We start from the raw sequence: 18,741 nt of genomic DNA on the forward strand, positions 1-18,741 counted from the left end.
CATTTTCTCAGACTCTGCAGTATATATGCTATTTGAATGGCTTCATATGAATTTGTATCACTGCTTATACCTTGGCAAACCCATTGCAACCAGAGACTAATTTTTATTATCTCCCTCTGAAATAGGAAAAATTAGATAAGAAATTGTTTCATAGAGATACGATCAATGAATTATTTACCTGAAATATACATCAATCCCCCATACACAGTTCCAGCATGACCATAGTGGGGTTCATTCATCTTTGCGACATAGCTCCATTCATTCATTCTGGGATTGTAACATTCCACAGTGGCTGTTTAAAACAAATGAGAATATAAAAGTGTTGAAGCTAGCATGGCAGTCTGGTTTTTGAGTACAGTCACAGTGGCAGTAATATATTCATAAACAGAGGAAGTATCAATGAGAAACATTGTTCAGCTGAGAAAGTGACAAGGGAATTATTGAGCATTATGTCTACAGACAATACAGAAAAACCTCAAGTGCCATCCCAGAGGAACAAAAAGGAAGAAAAAACCTTCCCGCATTCTTGCCTTCCACCTGTCTCATTCCCATTCCTGCTTGGCACACAACCTGCCCCAGCTCATGAACCCTGCCCAAGGTACAGCTGTATGACATCAGAGAAAATGACAAAAGCTGGATGAATTCAGCTTTTCTACCCTTTCCTCTTGTACAAGTACCTTCAGTGTCTGCTGTAGAGAGACAGGGTATAAACTTAAAACCTGTCTCAAAGATGATCAATGTATCTGGCTACCAAAACATTTTTCTCAGACCCACATCCTCAGCAACATCCCACCTATGCAGAAAACCAGGCTAGATTTTCTTGGTATTCTGCACTGAAATGGTCCTATGCCCTCAAAAAGGGGCAGCAATTGTTCACTAATTTTCTGTTATCTTGCAATCTTTTAAGTACTTGCACAGCAACATACAGCACAGCATATGCAAGTCACTAATTCAAACAGTTTACAAAAGCCAAGCTTTAAAAAAATACAAGATGAAACATCATTGAATCTCAAATGGAGAGAAGCAGCACCTGCGTCGATACACCGCTCCACTTGTGTACTTTTCTTTGTGAATTCTAATGTTAAAATGATCAAAGGATTTATCAAATCAGAAATTGCAGAGGTTAGTATTAAGGTTAAAAAGAAACCCAGAGCCCAGATGTCCCTGCAGAAAACATTTCTGAAAAGGAATCCTCTCTTCGAAGTGGGATGGAAGAGACATGGGTTTGCAGGAAAAGGGGTACGCAGTAAGCACAGAGAATAAAAATAGAAAACAGATTTAATAATGGATCTGAGCAAGCTGTAGAGATTGGCAGCTTGAATAGTACGATATGACCAGAGGGGCAAGAGATCCTGAAAAACCGTGTAATATAGTGACCTTATGATGCACAAAGCAATTATCAATAACTGTGTTATCTTAAAGACAAATTAAATCTCATTTTAAGTAATTAAAATTAAGAATCAGATTCTAATGCTTGTTATACAATGCTTTGTCTCTGAAGAGAGATGTTTATGAATGATGCGTACAAAATTAAACTGTTTTTGAAAGTGGTATTTTACTTGCTCTAGAACAAGCTTTTTATTCAATCAAGGGTAGAAAATCTGAGCCAACTCTATGGGATCAGCAATGGTGACACAGTTCATCATTACACATCAACTGAAAGTTAAAAAAAAATTTAGAAGTTGAGAAACTTGACATTTTAAAGACAGAAACTAGTTAGTGCTTGTATAAGCCTGCAGAACTAGCAGTACTGGCCAGGCTAGTAAAGTGTATCAATCACTAACTCTCATACAGTGATTATAAGGTACCTCACCCTAAACTCTAAATCTGTCTTTAAAAAGAAAAAAAAAAAATCCTTCGGAGCATTTTGGAAGAGTAAGGTGTATCTATGGTCTCAGACTACCTTCAAAAGATCCCTAGTGTCAAGCAAAAAATTAGCAAAGAGTGCATTACAGTGACCTTCTGAATTATCTTTTAGCTGCTGTAAAACACACAACCTCCTTATTGTTGCAAAACAGGATGGTATTTCATAATTCCGTGCAATTAGTATCTCAAATAGACACACTCAAAATAGAAGCTTCCAGTGTCAGGAATACTGTTTGACCACCAGTTCAGCATCATGTAAGGTTAAAATAAAATAATAATTTATTAAAAAAAGAAAATCTATATTGCACATGAGAATCACTAAACTGTTAGAGCACACTGGATTATCTTTATCTTTTCCCTACCCAGGAGCTGAAACTTAAGTTTACAAAAAACAGAAAAAAGCTGGTCCAGAACATTCAGTTCAAGATATGAGGCAAAATCCACTAAATTCCTATTTCTTTCAAAACAAATTATACACGTTGATTCATAAATATGAAATTATTAATTTCACATTCTTGAAGCTGTTTAAAAATAGTAATGACAGCCTGAAATGCTTCTGGTTTTGTAAGAGTGCCTTGCACACATACTCCCAGTTATGCCAGCCACCTCAAGGCTTTGCAAGATGGACAAAAAATAAAAAACTGCTGCAAAGTAACTACAGTTAAACATCTTTACACACCACTGTTAATATGCCAAATTTGTGATTTAAATAAACTACCCAATATGGGTAAGTTCCCAAGTTTATTCTAGGAGAACAATCCTTCACTAAACACTTTCCTACAATCCAGCCTTCTTGTTACTGCAATCTCCTTCCTCAGCCATTTAAAATGAGCCTCGAGCTGCCTTTCACATTACACACATGTACAGGTAGGTAAAAGCCCACATAAAGAAAAGTCTGAAAAGGCATTCAAGCATCCTTCTACAATGAAAATTTTGGTATTTCTTCTATCTGACATCCTGCAGACTTTGTATATCCATCAAGGACTTATACAGTCATAAAGCCAGTGAATGCTGGAGACAGCCTCTTGCCCAAATAAAGGTATAGGCACAAAGAACTGATTCCACAAATTACACCTAAAATTAAATCTATGAGTTGTATTTCTGTGTACTGTCATCTTGACACCATGTGCAGTATTTGTCTAATCCCCAAATAAACCTGTGCTCGCTCTTGTATAAATGTATTCATCCATTCCAATATTCTTTTCTAAAAAAGAAAGCTCCTTTCTACTCCGCTCTATTTAGCAATCAGAAGAAAACAAAGATGTGCAGAAATTTCAAGAACAGAGAAAAACAGATTTGACATGCGAGTAATTATAGCTGTCCCAGTTCTACCCTGACAGCAGACCCTTCCGACCTGCTGTTTACAGCTATGCTGCACGGAAATCATCATTCTACTTGCTTTCACAAAAACAAAGGCATCCTCTTCACCACAGTGCTTCCACTCCTTGCTAGGGAACTTAAATTTCTAATACACTATAAGGACAGGAAGAGCAGAGTATGTACAAAGCAATCGCAAAGCCAGCAGCAACCAGATTAAGATGACATTCAACACTGGACAACTGTTTACCTCACTCTGCACTATGGATTACATTTAAGAGAGAAACCATAGCCAAAAGATCACTTTAGCAAGAGAAGATAAAACATCACTATCACACATTGTGAGGGCATTAGTTATCTGAGAAAGGATGATGTCAAGTCCAAGATCCCTCACCTTCTGATGTGGCTTCAAAATTCTCTCGAACATTACCAGTACTGTCTAACAGTATTTCAGAGAAACCATCCCAACTCAAACCTCAAGTCTACCATGCTCTAAAACAAAGGTAATCACTTCCCCGCTGAAAAAACCCTACTGCTCTGTTTGGTTGTTCTGCATAACTGTTTTCCTGTTACCTTGCAAGATCATTCCATTTCTCTCTTTTCACAAGATCTCCCTCTGCACTGAAAAGGAAAAAATATTGAAAATTCCAGCTACTGAATGTGTCCGTCAATATAAGAGAGGCATCAGGATGCCTCATTTGGAGATGATGCATCAACTCCAGACAGAGCACAGTTCACAAAACACTCAAAAGAACTGCTACTGTACTGAACCTAAGTATATATCCTATATAGCATGAAATTGATGGATTCATTCTCCCAACAGCATGAACAATTCAAATCAGGCGTTATTTATGTTTAACAGTGGAACTTGTGATCTGTTCATTACCATAATCCAGGGAAGACAGGCCTCATTTTAATAGAATTAAGCAATCTCAAAAAGACACAAAGCTTTGGCAGTCCCAAGGGATGCTCAGTCTGCACTCATTTTATAGTGCCATCTGTGATGCTATTTGAGGAGTATACAGATATTTACCACTTCTCTGTCAGTAGCTTCTAATGTGTCTTGAGGTTTATTACAGCAGCACTTGGCAACTGTGTGTGATGGATGTCCCAAAACATGGGATCTTAATTTTGTTATAGTATTTCTATAACACAGCTTGATTATGCACAACTCAAAACTGACTTTGTTAAATTAAACAGAGCCCTGAGTAATTCTGTCCCTAGCACAGCAAGGAGCCACTTCAAAGTAAGTTCCTATGCAAGAGGTCCTTTGGTTCACACTTTGGTTTGATATTCACAGTATTACACAGACAGCAAAGAGCCCAACTGGGTAATGATGCTTATTTTTCTTCTTATCCAAAATTCAAAATATATATATTATATAGACTAACAAGAGAAGTTTTTACATAAACAAGAAGTTGTTTGAATTGAGGGTTAAACACAGAGAGGGCACCTGGAAAATAAATGCCTTCCTACTCATTGGGCAGGGGGCCAGAAGAATACTTAACTGTCCTGCCCTGGACTAGGAGTCTTCTCTTTCTGTCTTTATTGCAGCACGATGATGAAGGTATCAACGAATCTGTGGTTTAGCTGCAACCCAACATCCCCTAAAGTGCTTAGGAAAAGCCCATATATAAAAAACTCAAACTCCACTCAAGCCTATCAACATCAGAGCTTGAAATATCTGGAAAGTACCTAAATGCACAAGCCTTCTAATACCTAAAGGCACAGCTTCTGCCATCAGCATCAAGCGCCACAACTGAACTTCTTTAAAAAGAGCTATAAAAAGCTAGTTGTCTGAGAAAACTCTGCACAACAGCACAGCTGGAGATTGCCGATGAACTCTGCTTCATGAGTATCTCTGTGAACTGCACCTGGTTTTCCCTTTGTCTCCTTTTCCAAAAAGTCTTGTCTTGTCTTTTGCACACCTGCCTTCTCCAGGCTGGTCTCCTCCTCATGCCAGAGTGCTGTTGCCTCTGCCTTCTGGGAATATCTTTGGCAGGTGCCTGCTTTGACATTTAAGAACCACCAACCAGAATTATGCACAATCCCTTCTAGGAGTGGTACATGGTTCTACACAAGCCTTGAATTGTCACAGGGTTGAAAAATCTGTATTCTAATTCCAAAGATACATTTACCACATACATGCAAATTCACTCGTCCATACCAATGAACCAAACTTTTCTCAGTGGCATGCATTGTTAAAACAGCAGCTGTTTATTACTGCTAAAAGCACATACTACTGAGGTAGAAAGTGGTATTTACAAAGATCTCAGATGATTAAACATTTGAAAACTGTTTTGGAAAGGCTTGATAGAGCACCTCAGAAGAGTATAATTTTTATTCCAGTGAATGTCAGGAGAAAAAAAAATAAAAGAAGATAATTTTAGTAACTTTAATCCTTTGGTCCTTTTCTCTAAGAGCTGGTCTTCTGGAAAGCTGAATTCAGGTTTGGGGAATTTTTCCTCTCCAACAACTGATTGAAATTAGTTTGAACCCAAAGGCAACTTCTTTAATACTTGTCCAACACACATTTGACCTGCTCTTCTATGAAAACCTTGAGAGTTTTTCTCATCTGAAGAGAATGGGAAGTTTAAGCAGGATTTCATCTTTCAGCTGTCAAGGTTTATGAAAGAAACATGAAAATGAAAAGTGACTTGCCTCGCAATTAACAAGAAACGAAACTGAAGCCCCAAATCAAAGCATTAGACAGCTACAATATTTCACATTTATAGAGTGCTCTTTCCGCAGAATGATCCAATGACATTTTTCAGGTCCACGTGGAAATCATTGCAGCATTTTAATGATATCTTTACAGAGAATTTTAGACAGGTAATAGATTTTGTATTTTAATTAAGGCTGCAGAATTGTTGAGGTCAGTAGAATGATACTGCCTGCATCTAATTTAAGAAAAACACTGCACTTAAAAAGCCTGCTGTACACACAGGTTGCACTGGCTTAGTGACAGTATTATTACATATTGATTTTGTTAGACTTGCAACTTTTTCACTGACATTCTTATAACCCTACTCTTTTAGATGGTACAGTACATAAGGACAGCAATCTGATTATCGGCTATTAATTCATACCATTAGGAAAGCTCAATGAAGGTCAGGTTTTCTGATACTCAAAGATCAATTCACATTAGTTCGTACAATCTGTCTTTTGCAGGGTATTAAGCTTGCTTTTAGTATGTATTGTCAGGTAGATAAAGTGACATGTAAGAAAAACTCTGAAAACCTCTGGATCTGCATCAGAAAATTGCTAAGGAAAACAAGTTATTGCAAAACAGTTTCCCCATGTTGTTTGGAAACAGGTGGCATTTTTAAATATCTCATGTCATGAAATACTAGAATGAATTTTAAACTTCTAGCAAAACCAGTCCAGATTTGTGTAGTGGAAGCAATGTGCCACGTTTCCTAAGAAAGTATACGTGAATGATGAAGATGCATTAATAAAGTGTCACAGATGCTGCAGCACAAATTACAAATTACTGTTTCAATTAAACATGTTTCTCACTGTACCTAAAGATATCAGTGCATCTCTAAAAAGCAAATCTTAGCAGCAAGAGCTACTGCCACAAAGACTTGACAAGACACCATTAAGTATTGGGCTGAAAGCAGCAAACAAAATAATGAAATATTGTATCTAAACCAGATGCAACATTATGCTAAAATTCCAAGCATAATAACATTTCAATTTTAAAGCACAGACAAATTTACAATTGAGTGTACACTCCCAGATTCAACTGCAAATGCCAACCAATATGTCTTTGGAAAATGCAGTGGATTAATACAGGCTATCCTCTACAATCTTTTGTTAAATGAAAAGTTGCCATGTATTTGTTCTTTGTTTCCAACCATCTTATGTCCCTGAAATTGATTTTTTTTATTTCTTTTTGAAGTAAAATGAATCATCATTTGCAAGGGAGAAAAAAGGAGGCAGCAGCACAGAGTCATTCATATAAATAAGTTAACTGTGTAGTCACAAGATCACAGGCAAAATCTAACATTTTTAGTAATTCGAAAGACCAGAATATCATAACATCTGGATCTCACTGATCTGTGAGTGAAACAAATCACTCAGTTATTAGACTACCGTTTAAGAAAAATTACTAGCATTTCAAAATGATTATTCCAGAAAATTTGCATCTTTTAAAATGCAACCTTCATTGAACAGGGAGTTTCAGTTAGAAAGTCATGTATCCCTTAAGAGTGAAAAGAGTGGGTTTGGTTTCTCAGCTTAAGTAATGAATTTTTTTTTTTATATAGTTGTGTTTATATACATACACACAGTTACTTCATGTCTGATGATAAAGGTGAAGACATCAGATATTATGCATCAATACACAAGATCTATGTGTTTGGCAATTTTTTTGTGGAAGCCTTTTAACTGCTAATACTATCCAGACAAATTTCTCTATGTATTTGCAGTACTTCCAGAAAGAAGCTGCATACCCACAACTCTAGCTTGTTTCCTCTCCACCCATTCACAGGGCGGCGCAATATTTCAAGGCCTAAAGAGCAAGGCAAGAAGCCACGCTTCAGGAGAAACACTCACCTAGCTCACCCGCTGCATTTCGACCACCGACTGCATACAAATGTCCTTTGAGGGCACTTAGGTGGAAGAAGGTGCGCTTCTCATTTAAAGATGCGACTTGCATCCACTTGTTGTAGCGAGGATCAAACCTAAAGACCGTGTCAACTGCCGTCTTTCCCTTCGTGTCGTAATTGCTCTGGCCCCCAACTACGTAAAGAAAGTTTCCAATCACGGCGATGCCGTGCTGGTACCTTGGTGCATCCATGGGAGCTAAGGATTTCCATTCATGAGCTTTTTCGTCATACATCCGTAACTCCTTGCTGACAACCAGCTGCTGCCTCAGCACTCCCCCCAACGTCACCAAGTGAGTACTGTCCGACCGAATGGCAGTTCTCTCTGACTGCATAACCGGCTGCATGTATGGCATCATTTGGTAATTGCTGGCTTCCAAAAGCAAGTTTACACAGGTATTGTCAGTTCTCATGAAGTCCACTGTTTGAACATAGTTAATAAGATCCTGGGGCGTCATCAGCGGAAACCTGATGTTCTTCATTAGCTTTGCAGCATACTCCATCCGAGGCTCCTCGTACCGTAGCCAGCGACAAGCCGCCTTGAAGAGTTCAAGTTCAGTGCAGTGCTTAAGGCTATTACTTGAAAGCACAAAGGCAAGACGTTCAAAGGGGAGTTTCACAAATTCACCAGTACTTAATAATGCAGGGAAGTTCTTCAGGATGAAATTATTAACATATTTATCCACTTCTGTGAGATTGTACGTGTTGGCAATTCGCCCAACCTCAACACAGTTTTCCAATGAAACCTATTAAGTAAACAGAAAGAGGAATCAACACACTTTCTTAATTTGGTGTTTACATAATGCAGAATTTAATGAATATTACAGAACCAGCAATATTTCATCATTTTACAAGGCTCAAGGTGATTTACGTGAGCAAATAAATATTCAATGCGATGTATATATTCATGACTGCAAGGGGAGACCCAATGTATTCCTTATTTTGAAGAAATGAGACAAGTAACAAGCAGATGGCATATATTAATTATGTCAAAAACATTATAGAATGATGATACATAGCAATTATACAACACTTCATCTTTGAAAAGTTCTGCAAACATTTTTGTAAGAGACACGTGGAAAGTACAGTTAAGGAGAGGTGATCAGCCCAAGGTTACAGAGAATAATGTCAACGTAGGTCTCACCATTAGACATCTTCTAACATTATTAAAATTGTATTGTCATAATGCAGCCAAAGAGAACGGCACAGCTACCTCTCCAATGGCACAAATTAGACAATTTACAGTGTTCACTCCCATGAATACATTCCTTAGAAACAAACAAAATTGGATCTTTAGTAAATCAAGGTGGTGCGCTTACGGAATATGTTCAAAATTAAGTACATGTCAAAAATAAGACAAGGACAGTGTATTATGTAGTATATCGTTGTGGGTTTTTTTTTTTTTTAAATAACGAACTGAGGAGAATTACCCCTAGAAATACCCAGCCCATTAAATGCTTCAGCATCATGGTTCATACCTTAATTTAATTCAATACTTGAATGACCGTATCTTGGTAACCATCTCTTTTACACTGTTGCTGCATCTACCTTTCTTAAATCCTTGGCTCCTAAATTTCTGAGGTCACTTGGGATCCAAGGCAGAGAGAGGAAGAGCGATGGGAGGGACAGGACATAACTTAAAGTGGGTCTCCAGTGGACCCAGCCAATTCATTTCAGCAAGCTCTATGGTATATGCGCAAAACAAATCAGTTTTCAAACGCTTCTTGCTGAGAATTGCAGCCTTTTTGATTCCAATCATTATTCTAATCCAAGCTTCATTTACACATGATTTCTAGTTTCTATGCATGTCAGTCCCACTCAGTGTCAACAAATTCCACAACTTTGTGATTCTCATTACATTTGTAATGTCAAAAGAATTTAAGCTTCCGAATCTCATGGTTATTTTTAAAAAGATTATAAAGATTGAGGACTATGACCTGATTGCAGCCTAAGAATTCAAAAACCTTCAAATGACCTTCTGGTCATGAGAGAGATTACAAGATTTTAATACTGTATAACTCAATCTGATCACTGCCCTTTAATACTAGACAACTCAAAAGTCTAAGGAGTATGGGAATAGGAGATTTTTTTAATTCACTATAAACCGATCTAACTTGCCCTAGAGTTAAGATCTGCAGTCATCAAAAGTCTTCATTCACACCTCCTGAAACACCTTGATACAGTCAAATGTTCCAAATCTTATTCTTCATCTCCAGGAACACTAATCCTCTAATGAGGTTCTATCTAGAAGATGAATGTGTGGCAAACTGTCAGAAGTTCTGGCATAAAAAAAATCCGTTAAATATACATGAAAATTAATTTTGTATTAGAAGTCAGACCACATAGTTCTATAGGTCTATTGCTAGCTGATGTGATTATATTTTGATACAAACCTTCTCTGATACTTAAGAAACATTTTTTCTTCTTTTGACTATTGAGTCAGTATCAAACCAATTTCTGTACATTTCCTTTTAAGGATTTTAAATTTACACAAATGAACCTCATAATAGAAGTAACAGCATACCTTAAATTAAGTAAATGAAACAGGACATTCTTACTTCTAAAATTTCTTTCAAGCTGTATAATAAAAATAAAACAATGGAAAAATCACCCCTTAAACAGCTGGCAGTGTACCACAAATCTTAACTCTTGCTATACAGTTACTGTATTTAAAACCTACTTTGGAATACATTTACTGGCATCAAACTACAGAGATGCAGCAATTTCTCCACATCAAGATAAGCAGACAGAAAGATATTATTGTGTACAGAAAAGGCATACTTAAAAGTCAAAAGATCAAAGTAAAAAATGTATAGATTACGTACCATTGGTACGTGGTGTTCAGGTCGCAATGAAGTATTTAGACCTATTGCAGAATAATGCCAGTTATCAAGTACCCAGCATGCGTCCGGCTGATACATTGTCATAACTATGTTACACTGTAAATCTATGCAATTGAATATATTCTTGGAATACTTACATTTGAAAAATTTATTGACACTTTACACACTGTTAGTGCCTGATGAATATGACATCAGAAGTTTCCAGTCACCCTCTAGTTCTCAGAAAATTTACCTTTTACTTCCTTAATTAATCTACTGGAATTGTACTGCACTCAGGATTTTTTTTTTTTATACTATGATTGTAAGTACTCCCCATTATTCTTATGAAATGGTGCACTTTGGCTCACTAACAAATTCCACCCCTCACCTCAAATCAGGGTACTATATTAAATGTTTTCTTAAAAGTTACTTTCCTTGGCAAAAGTACTATTACCCATTTTACTGTGCTCTAAGACAACAATCAAAGTACCAGGCTAAATTATATTGCAAAGATTTCACAGTCATAAAAATATATACTCTAGAGATTCTTAAGTCCTGAGACAAAAAGTAATCTTACAACAGAATGAAATGCAATAGTCAACTCCACTTTAATATTAAAAATTGGACAGTGTTACAAGTACAATAATGCTATTTAAACACTTAAGCACTTAAGTTACTCAAGTGCTGACTTTCAAAAATAACAGTTTGACTTATGCTATGGTACTTGTGAGAGTTGTGGAAACCGTTCTCTATGAAGTCAGTCCATCAGGAGTTCATCAACAGAAGGGACTGCTACATCTGGAAATCCCACTGAAGCTAATAGGAGGAATGGAAATATCAGACAAAAATGAGACTGGCTGTATGGTGAATCCAGTAACTAGTAGAGGTACACACAACCGGCTAAAAGCCATAACTGGTCAAGCAGCTAAGCAACTTCTTAAGAAGTCAAGAATTTTAAATAAACCCTATTTTACTTGGGCTTTGACTTCTGCACAGAGCTGCTCATTCACATTACTTATTGTAATTGCTCATTACAAAGCAAAGTTGTAGACAATACTAAAAAGCTTTTCAAAAACAGTCGGTCAAGCACAACACAGTATTATTACAACCTGAAAAACCAAATACAAAAGCCAAAGTACTTTCTCAAGAAAGCAGTTGACTTAATTCTTTGAACTTCTGAAGCAATCATTTCCCAAGTTCTGGTAAAAACTTAATTGACTATAAAATACTAGAAAACTGGACACAGAACAAAATGATTGCAAGTATGAGAATGCTGGAGAACAACTCAGGAGAAATAACATGCACAGAAAATCAAGTCCTCAAGCTCAGTACCAGAAAATATTTAGGCACCTAACTTTCTTTTGCTTTAATGACTGTTATGACATGAAAGCACTTAACATGGTGTTTCAAAGAGTCTAAGTTTAAAAGAGCTTACGTTCCCCTGAAATCCTCAATTTTTCTGTGGGCTCCCATATATAGAAGTCCAGAAATAACAGCACAGAAATTTGACCAAGTCATAAAACAAAAATCAGTCATACCCCCACATTAGAAAAGGTGGATTTCTGGTGGCTGGCAGAGCTGGCCCCAGCGTTAGATCCCACACTCCCACAAAACAGAGACCCATCTTGCTCCATCCTCAGTTAACCAAGGTCTTGTGATGAGACAGACTTCCAAATATTGAGACCTCAATATTTGATAATTTGCTAGTTGTTATGAAAATGTAAAGCGCAATTATAGAAGGAATAAAATTTTCTTATGCAGCTATATGAAAGGTACAGCCAAGACATTAATTTTCAGTGTTTTGGAACGTTTTCTTTAATCACAGTATAACATCCTCTTCCCCATTACAGTGCGATTTTCCCAAGTGCTGTAATTTACTTGGATAGGTTTCTCGTCTTTCTCAATTTTGTACACTGCTGCTACTTTTGCAAAACCAGCATTGGGTGTTCTCTAGCACTTGCTACTCTGAAAACATTTCCATGGCATTTCTATTAATTTTAATTACATTATGGCTCATTTAAATGTGAACCTGGGAGTAGACCTAGCGTATCACATAGCTATAAATATTTAAAACCAATACTAAAACTAAGACTAAAAATATCTTAGGAATTATTCCAGTGTTTCTCTGGGAGTCTGTTCGGCTGCAGAACAAAGATTATCAGAGTAATGGGCTACTTGACAGGAGGGGTGTAAATGCAAAACAAATAAAAGAACACTTACATGACAGCTACAACATACACCATTCTTTTAAGATCTCACTATTTTTTACACAAATTAAGCTGTTATCTCAAGCTTATGTTTTTTGTAAATATTTCCAATACCTTCTTATGAAGTAATACAATTACATTATGCTTTACATAAACTGACTTCCATAATCTCTTTAATAATGGACTCCCTAGACAATTCAAATACAATTAAGTATTTGTCTGGGAATGGTTACATCAGCTTTCAGATGCTGCTCTCAGCTAATTTCAACAGAAGCTCAAGACTTGCTCAGAAAACTCATTTAAATTACAGAAATGCTCCTTCAATAATGGAGTGAAACTAGTATAATGGGGAGTAATCTTTGTAAGGCTAAGATATGGTAATTAAAGCAAAAAACCCAACCTATTTGCCCACCAACTTTTGTTCCTGCTCCAACAAATTCAGAAGTAAGTTCATTCAAAAATTCTTTATACAAGGATGTTGAGAACATAACTAGGCTAACAGCACAAACTTAATTTTGTACTTCCTCTACAGTTACACAATGAATGAGATTATGTTCCCTTAGACACCAGTATAAATGCAAGTATTTCAGAAAAGAGAATCAATAAAATTAAGAAAATTAATACATCTTCCTGATTCTTTCAAAATGTAGTATCAAACAAGACGATTCTTGCTTGAACCAAAACAGTGACTGAGTCAACACTGTCAACGAAGGAACCTTCAGAAAACAAGAACTTAAGCATTTTAAACAATGAAAAAAATTCGTCCAAATAACACAATTTAAGATGAAAGAAGCTGTTTCCCAAAGAAAGCAAAATAAGCAAACAGCTGCCCTACCCAGAAAATAGGAAGGGCAACACCATGTCCCTGGGGCTCATCTCCCATCAGAGGGAGGCGGCCCCAAATCCCTGATTCAAAAGAACAACACCTTATTCCAAGTCGGTATTCATAGTAACATCAACCCCAAAGAGGCAGACTGCATCGTTTTGAAGGTAAAAACACCCCTGAGCAACATAAAATGGGTTGTGTAGGATTTAAGTGTGCTAAGATTAATGAAGCATTATCACAAGATTTTCAGAGAACTGGCCAATTAGAGAATATGCCAAAATTAAAAGCAAAACAGTAGCATTATAGAGCCTAAATGCATCTAACACTTTTCTTCTGAAACAGATTGCTGCTATTAGCAGCTCAGAGTCCTCTTGTTTGCATAAATCCCAGTACATGTCTTCATTGGGGAAGTCACATTTCTGAGCCTGTATTCTGAAGAGCAATGGGAATCCCTGCTTCTTTATTTCTCATTACAGACTATCAGAAAGCTGAATTCCAAATACTACTATAATTCATGTAGAACACACCAGTTTCCCTGTTACAGGCAAAGTGAGATTTCTAGTTTGGGATATAAGCAATTAACATTAACGTCAGAAAACCTCCAGGTAACTTCAAAATAATGCCAGTGTCTCTCTAGGTAGAACTGCTTTGACAGCACAGCTCTTATAGCTCTCCCGTTCGGCAGCCCCAGAAAGTAGCTGCTCCTTGTTGTTGGCAAGACAAAGAATTATATTAATACAAGACAGCAGGGCAAGAACTAGGAAAAGTATTGATGCATCCTATGCTGGCATTGCTTATATACTGTGTTTAAGTTAGAAAACAGGTAACAGTACCCGTATTCTGAGATTGCACTGTTTTAACTATAGAAATAAAGTGAACATAACTGAAACATACAGTCTACTTACTGCATGCATTTTGTAACACTAGAATGAGTGCAGTCATACAATGAGACCCTGAAACCTCTGATATCTCAGATTTAAGCAAAGGGTGTCCAAAAAATAAAATGCCTGAAACACACCCAAACTGATCAAATGTGTACATGAGCTCTGCTTAATAAACAATAAGATTAAACAGAGGAGTATAAATTCAATGCTTTTAACAAGAGGTTGAAGCCAGATAAATGGGAGAGTTTTCATGTCACATCTCTTCCCTTACATGCCTTTTCCCACCTGTGAAGACAGAACCTAGCAAAAGGCTTACACAAGAAGCCAGTTACCATTTGACAAGCTGAATCTTTAACAGCTTTCCTGGTTTTGCAAAAAAAACAAGTTTGTTTTTAATACAGAGAAAACTGCAAAACTGTTTGACATTCAACTTGAAGGGAGTGTGGCATTCGTCTCCAAAGCACAGCCTCAAAACAAAACAGGACACCAAGTCTGAAACAGGGAAGGAAAGGAGGAGAAAAAAAGGTTATCGCCAAAGTTCCCCCTTCCCCAAGAGCAGGCTCAGGACCTGAGATAAATAAAAATCAGCAGGGCAACCCTAGACGATAAATCAACTGTACTACATTGGAACTACAGTACACTGCCTTGCAGGGCAAACTTTTTTTTGGTTCCAAATGCACAAAAGCAACAGTGCTACATAAGTATTATTGTTTTAATTAACCATTATTGGTTAATTAACCATTATTGGTAGAAGAGGAGAGGGTTGCTACTGTGAGGGCTGTCTCCTCCTTACAAAAGCACTTATTTTGCTGATTGTGAAAAAACATTTCCTAGCAGGCATTCAAAGTCATTTTTAGTTGTGCAAACTATGGCAATCTACATAAAATCATTGTAGCTACTCTTCTCATATAACCAACATTTCTGTAACACCCCTACTAGTAATCCCTTTAGAGAATGTATTATTCTGAAGGACTGTGACCAAGTTCACTGGTTTATAAAGATGTAATGGTCTCTGATGATCACTACAATTGTGGGCTTCATTCCTCAAAACAAAAAGGTTTTAGAAAGTGACAGACAGCAACAGGAGCTCGCTCTTCTATTATTTTTTCAGTTTAACTCACCAAGTAGCTTTCTTATGGAAGGATACAGACTGTAAGGGCATGAACTAAGAAATCTAGTAAGGAATCTAGGAACTATGAATATCATTAGTGCTATCATCACTGCAATACACTTCAGAATTAGAAGAATTTTAATGTGGGTAACATTTATATCAAACTCACACTGTACATAACACTCAGAAGAAAAAAGAAAACTACAAAGCAAACTTGTTCTCTGTGAATCTGAATTATAAATAATGACAAGTTTTAGAAGTAACTTTGACTATTACATAGTCATTGTTCTTATACCAAAAAAAAAAAATAAATCATATCAAGGCCTTAATCATCGTAAATGTGAAACAAGTAGAAAGTCTTACCCCAGAGATAAGAAACACTTTACAGAAGTCCAAAACAGGTAAAATCTGCAAAAAACTGGCAGCTTCCAGAGTGTCCTGAAGGTTGTCCATGTTAAGGGAAAGTTTTGCAGTATAAATGAAATCAATGATCTTCTTTAGGCCTATTTTGTTCACACCATGAAGCTTAATGCACATTAAATCCTGTTCCTTCATTCCTCCTAAAAAAGACATGTAGGTAAGTTTATATGATCATTTTTATTGGGTTGAAATAATTTCATAAACTTATACAAAATTAAAATATAATTTTAAAGTCTAATTTAAAAACCCATATGCAACAGCAGAGAGAGTTGTTTGCAGTCCTGGGCTGATTCACACACAACACTGAACGTGTCTGAGCGTCCGAATGATGGCAATTTGGAGATAGCAGTATGCATTACTTTAACAAAAACACCACCTGTGAACATAGCCTTGAAGTAATCACTTGCAGAAGCCATCATTGCTCTGTGAACAGGAAACACTTCGTCACCATCTCCTGGAACAAGCGTCACATCACAAAGCAAACCTTCCACTCGCAGTTGGTCAAAACCCTGCAAGAAGAGCATAACGTGAAGCATCCATTTGATTTGGGAGTAGAGTAGGAATCTCTTTCATTTCCCTTATGTAAATACTTACTTTTATGTACATATGTACTGTAGTTCAAAAAAGTCACTAAGAAATAATTTGTCATCTTACAACCATTATCTCTAATATATTCAATGATAATTACTCATTGGAAAACAAGCAGAATAATTATTTTTGTCCAGAAACGGCTGAAGAACGCAAAGTACCCTGGACCTTAGAAAATAGCTTTATTCCACTAATTAAATTACTTTCAAGTAGGGACTGACACCTTTTTTTTGGACCTACTCTTTCTGGATACATACACATTCTAGATATATTTCTGTTCTGTACCAGTTTAAGTGCTTTGCAAGCTGAAAGGAAATCTGTCACCGGGTTCCATGATTATCAAATTTATTACCAAAGTTTACATGGCAAAAGCTCCAAAATAAGCTCACATTATGTATCTGAGCTTTTCTGAATTACTTATAATGGCTAAATGTAATAAAAAAGAAAGTCATCTACAACAGCACCCTAGAGTAAGATTTTCCTCTAAAGGGATGCCTGGCTGGGGATACTGGAGGATGGGTGGAATACTCACCTCCTTCACACACTGCAGAACAGAAGCTCAAACATAAAACCAGGCATGTCTGGCATTTTCTAGTACTAACAAGAATGTAAATATTTCTTTATAGATTTAACACTTAGAGAAGTCTTGGCATCAGCCAATACAATTTAAAATTTAAGATATCTTAAAGCAAGGCTGTATTTTTAGAACCGCAAAGGTAAGTAGAAATTAATATTCAAATGTATCACTCAGAAAAGAACATAGTGCAAATTTAAAAATGAGCTATTAGCTCCAATAAATCAGAAGCCAACACACAGGATTATATAAAACTAATGTATTTCAATGACTCAACTTGCCTATAGTTCCTACAAATAAGGCTCTACAACTACCAGTTCTCCATTTGCTCAAATTTTGAAGAAAAAAATTGAATGCGGAAGAAATAAGCTGAACACTTTGCCTAGTGTTCAAACAAGGGAGAGCTATGCGCAGGCACCCAAGCCTTAGAAACTAAAACAAAAGAATCACTAGCTTCTCTGAATTTAAAAAAAAAACAACAACAACAACAAAAAAAACCCAACAAAAAAACACCCATCACATTTTTGTCCCGAAACTTAAGCAATTTATTTAGGCAGAAAATCAAAAAAATAAGTGGCAGTTCTCCAAGGAGTCATGTCATACAACAGTCATCTGCACTCCTGAGAAAGACTGCATTGGAAAACAGTAAGAGCTATGCAAGCTTGACTCTGTATGGCATGTAAAAGCTCCAGCAGAAATGAGAAGATAAAATGACTTTACTTTTAAATTCTTAAGGCTTCAGAGAGTATAACATTTTTATTCATTAGAGAAATGTTCTACCATATGGTAGTGCCATATAGTCAGACCCAGCACAAGGCATTACACCAAACCTGTCACGGTTCTGTCACCTTAGGGATGTGAAGGAGCATGGAGCTCCCCTCATCACAACCCTAAGGCAGCTTTCACACAGAGCTGGTACAAGTGTTTGCCTAACATAACTACATTATTATATTCAAGTGAGCTTCTTTGATACAGCTGTCACTTCACAGTTTAAGTGATATTACCTCTTAGAAATTGAGAGTGGACAGGGATACAACCTGAAGAAAAGGCCAGGGTTTTTTTCCAAGCTGTTGCTAAAAGTCAAACCTTTAACTTGCAGGAAAAGAAATTACAAATCATGCTTGCTTGTGGGCATTGTCAGCACGGCACACTAACATGCATTTTTTTCGAGGCTTTTCAGGAATTACTAGTCTGATAAAGTCTATTGAGTGGAGACATTGTTTAGAGCAGCTAAAATTCTCAGTACAGATCAACCATGACACAAAAATTTTTAATTACCTGTAATACCACAGAACTGTGAGTATTGCTGGTGAAAAATCTTGTGGTCCCTGTCTTAGAAGACTGTAGATGGGCAGAGATGCCCATATCGCTGCTACCAAGAGATACTTTCATATGAGGATCCTCCTCTTCCACCAGAGATCTAAGAAGATTAGAATAAAGAAACCTTAAGACCAAACTCATTTTCTTTCAGTGCTCTTGTGTATTAAACCGAGAGTCTTCTGGGATGAAACATAAC

At 36.7% G+C, this 18,741-nt stretch overlaps 1 protein-coding gene across 9 annotated transcripts in view; it reads right to left on the reverse strand.

Annotated features, from left to right (window-relative positions):
- Nucleotides 1–18,741, reverse strand: part of KLHL13 (kelch like family member 13) — a 90,290-nt gene that overhangs the window by 8,566 nt on the left and 62,983 nt on the right. For all 9 annotated transcript variants that reach the window (XM_074834663.1, XM_074834665.1, XM_074834660.1 and 6 more), the window contains 5 exons: nt 18,504–18,645; nt 16,440–16,572; nt 16,007–16,203; nt 7,744–8,539; nt 179–292 (listed from right to left, as the gene is read on the reverse strand). In XM_074834663.1, the coding sequence (XP_074690764.1) occupies nt 179–292; nt 7,744–8,539; nt 16,007–16,203; nt 16,440–16,572; nt 18,504–18,645 (1,382 nt within the window). The remainder of the gene's footprint in view (nt 1–178; nt 293–7,743; nt 8,540–16,006; nt 16,204–16,439; nt 16,573–18,503; nt 18,646–18,741) is intronic.

This window comes from Strix aluco, chromosome 10 (genome assembly GCF_031877795.1).
Source record: "Strix aluco isolate bStrAlu1 chromosome 10, bStrAlu1.hap1, whole genome shotgun sequence".
NCBI lineage: Eukaryota > Metazoa > Chordata > Aves > Strigiformes > Strigidae > Strix > Strix aluco.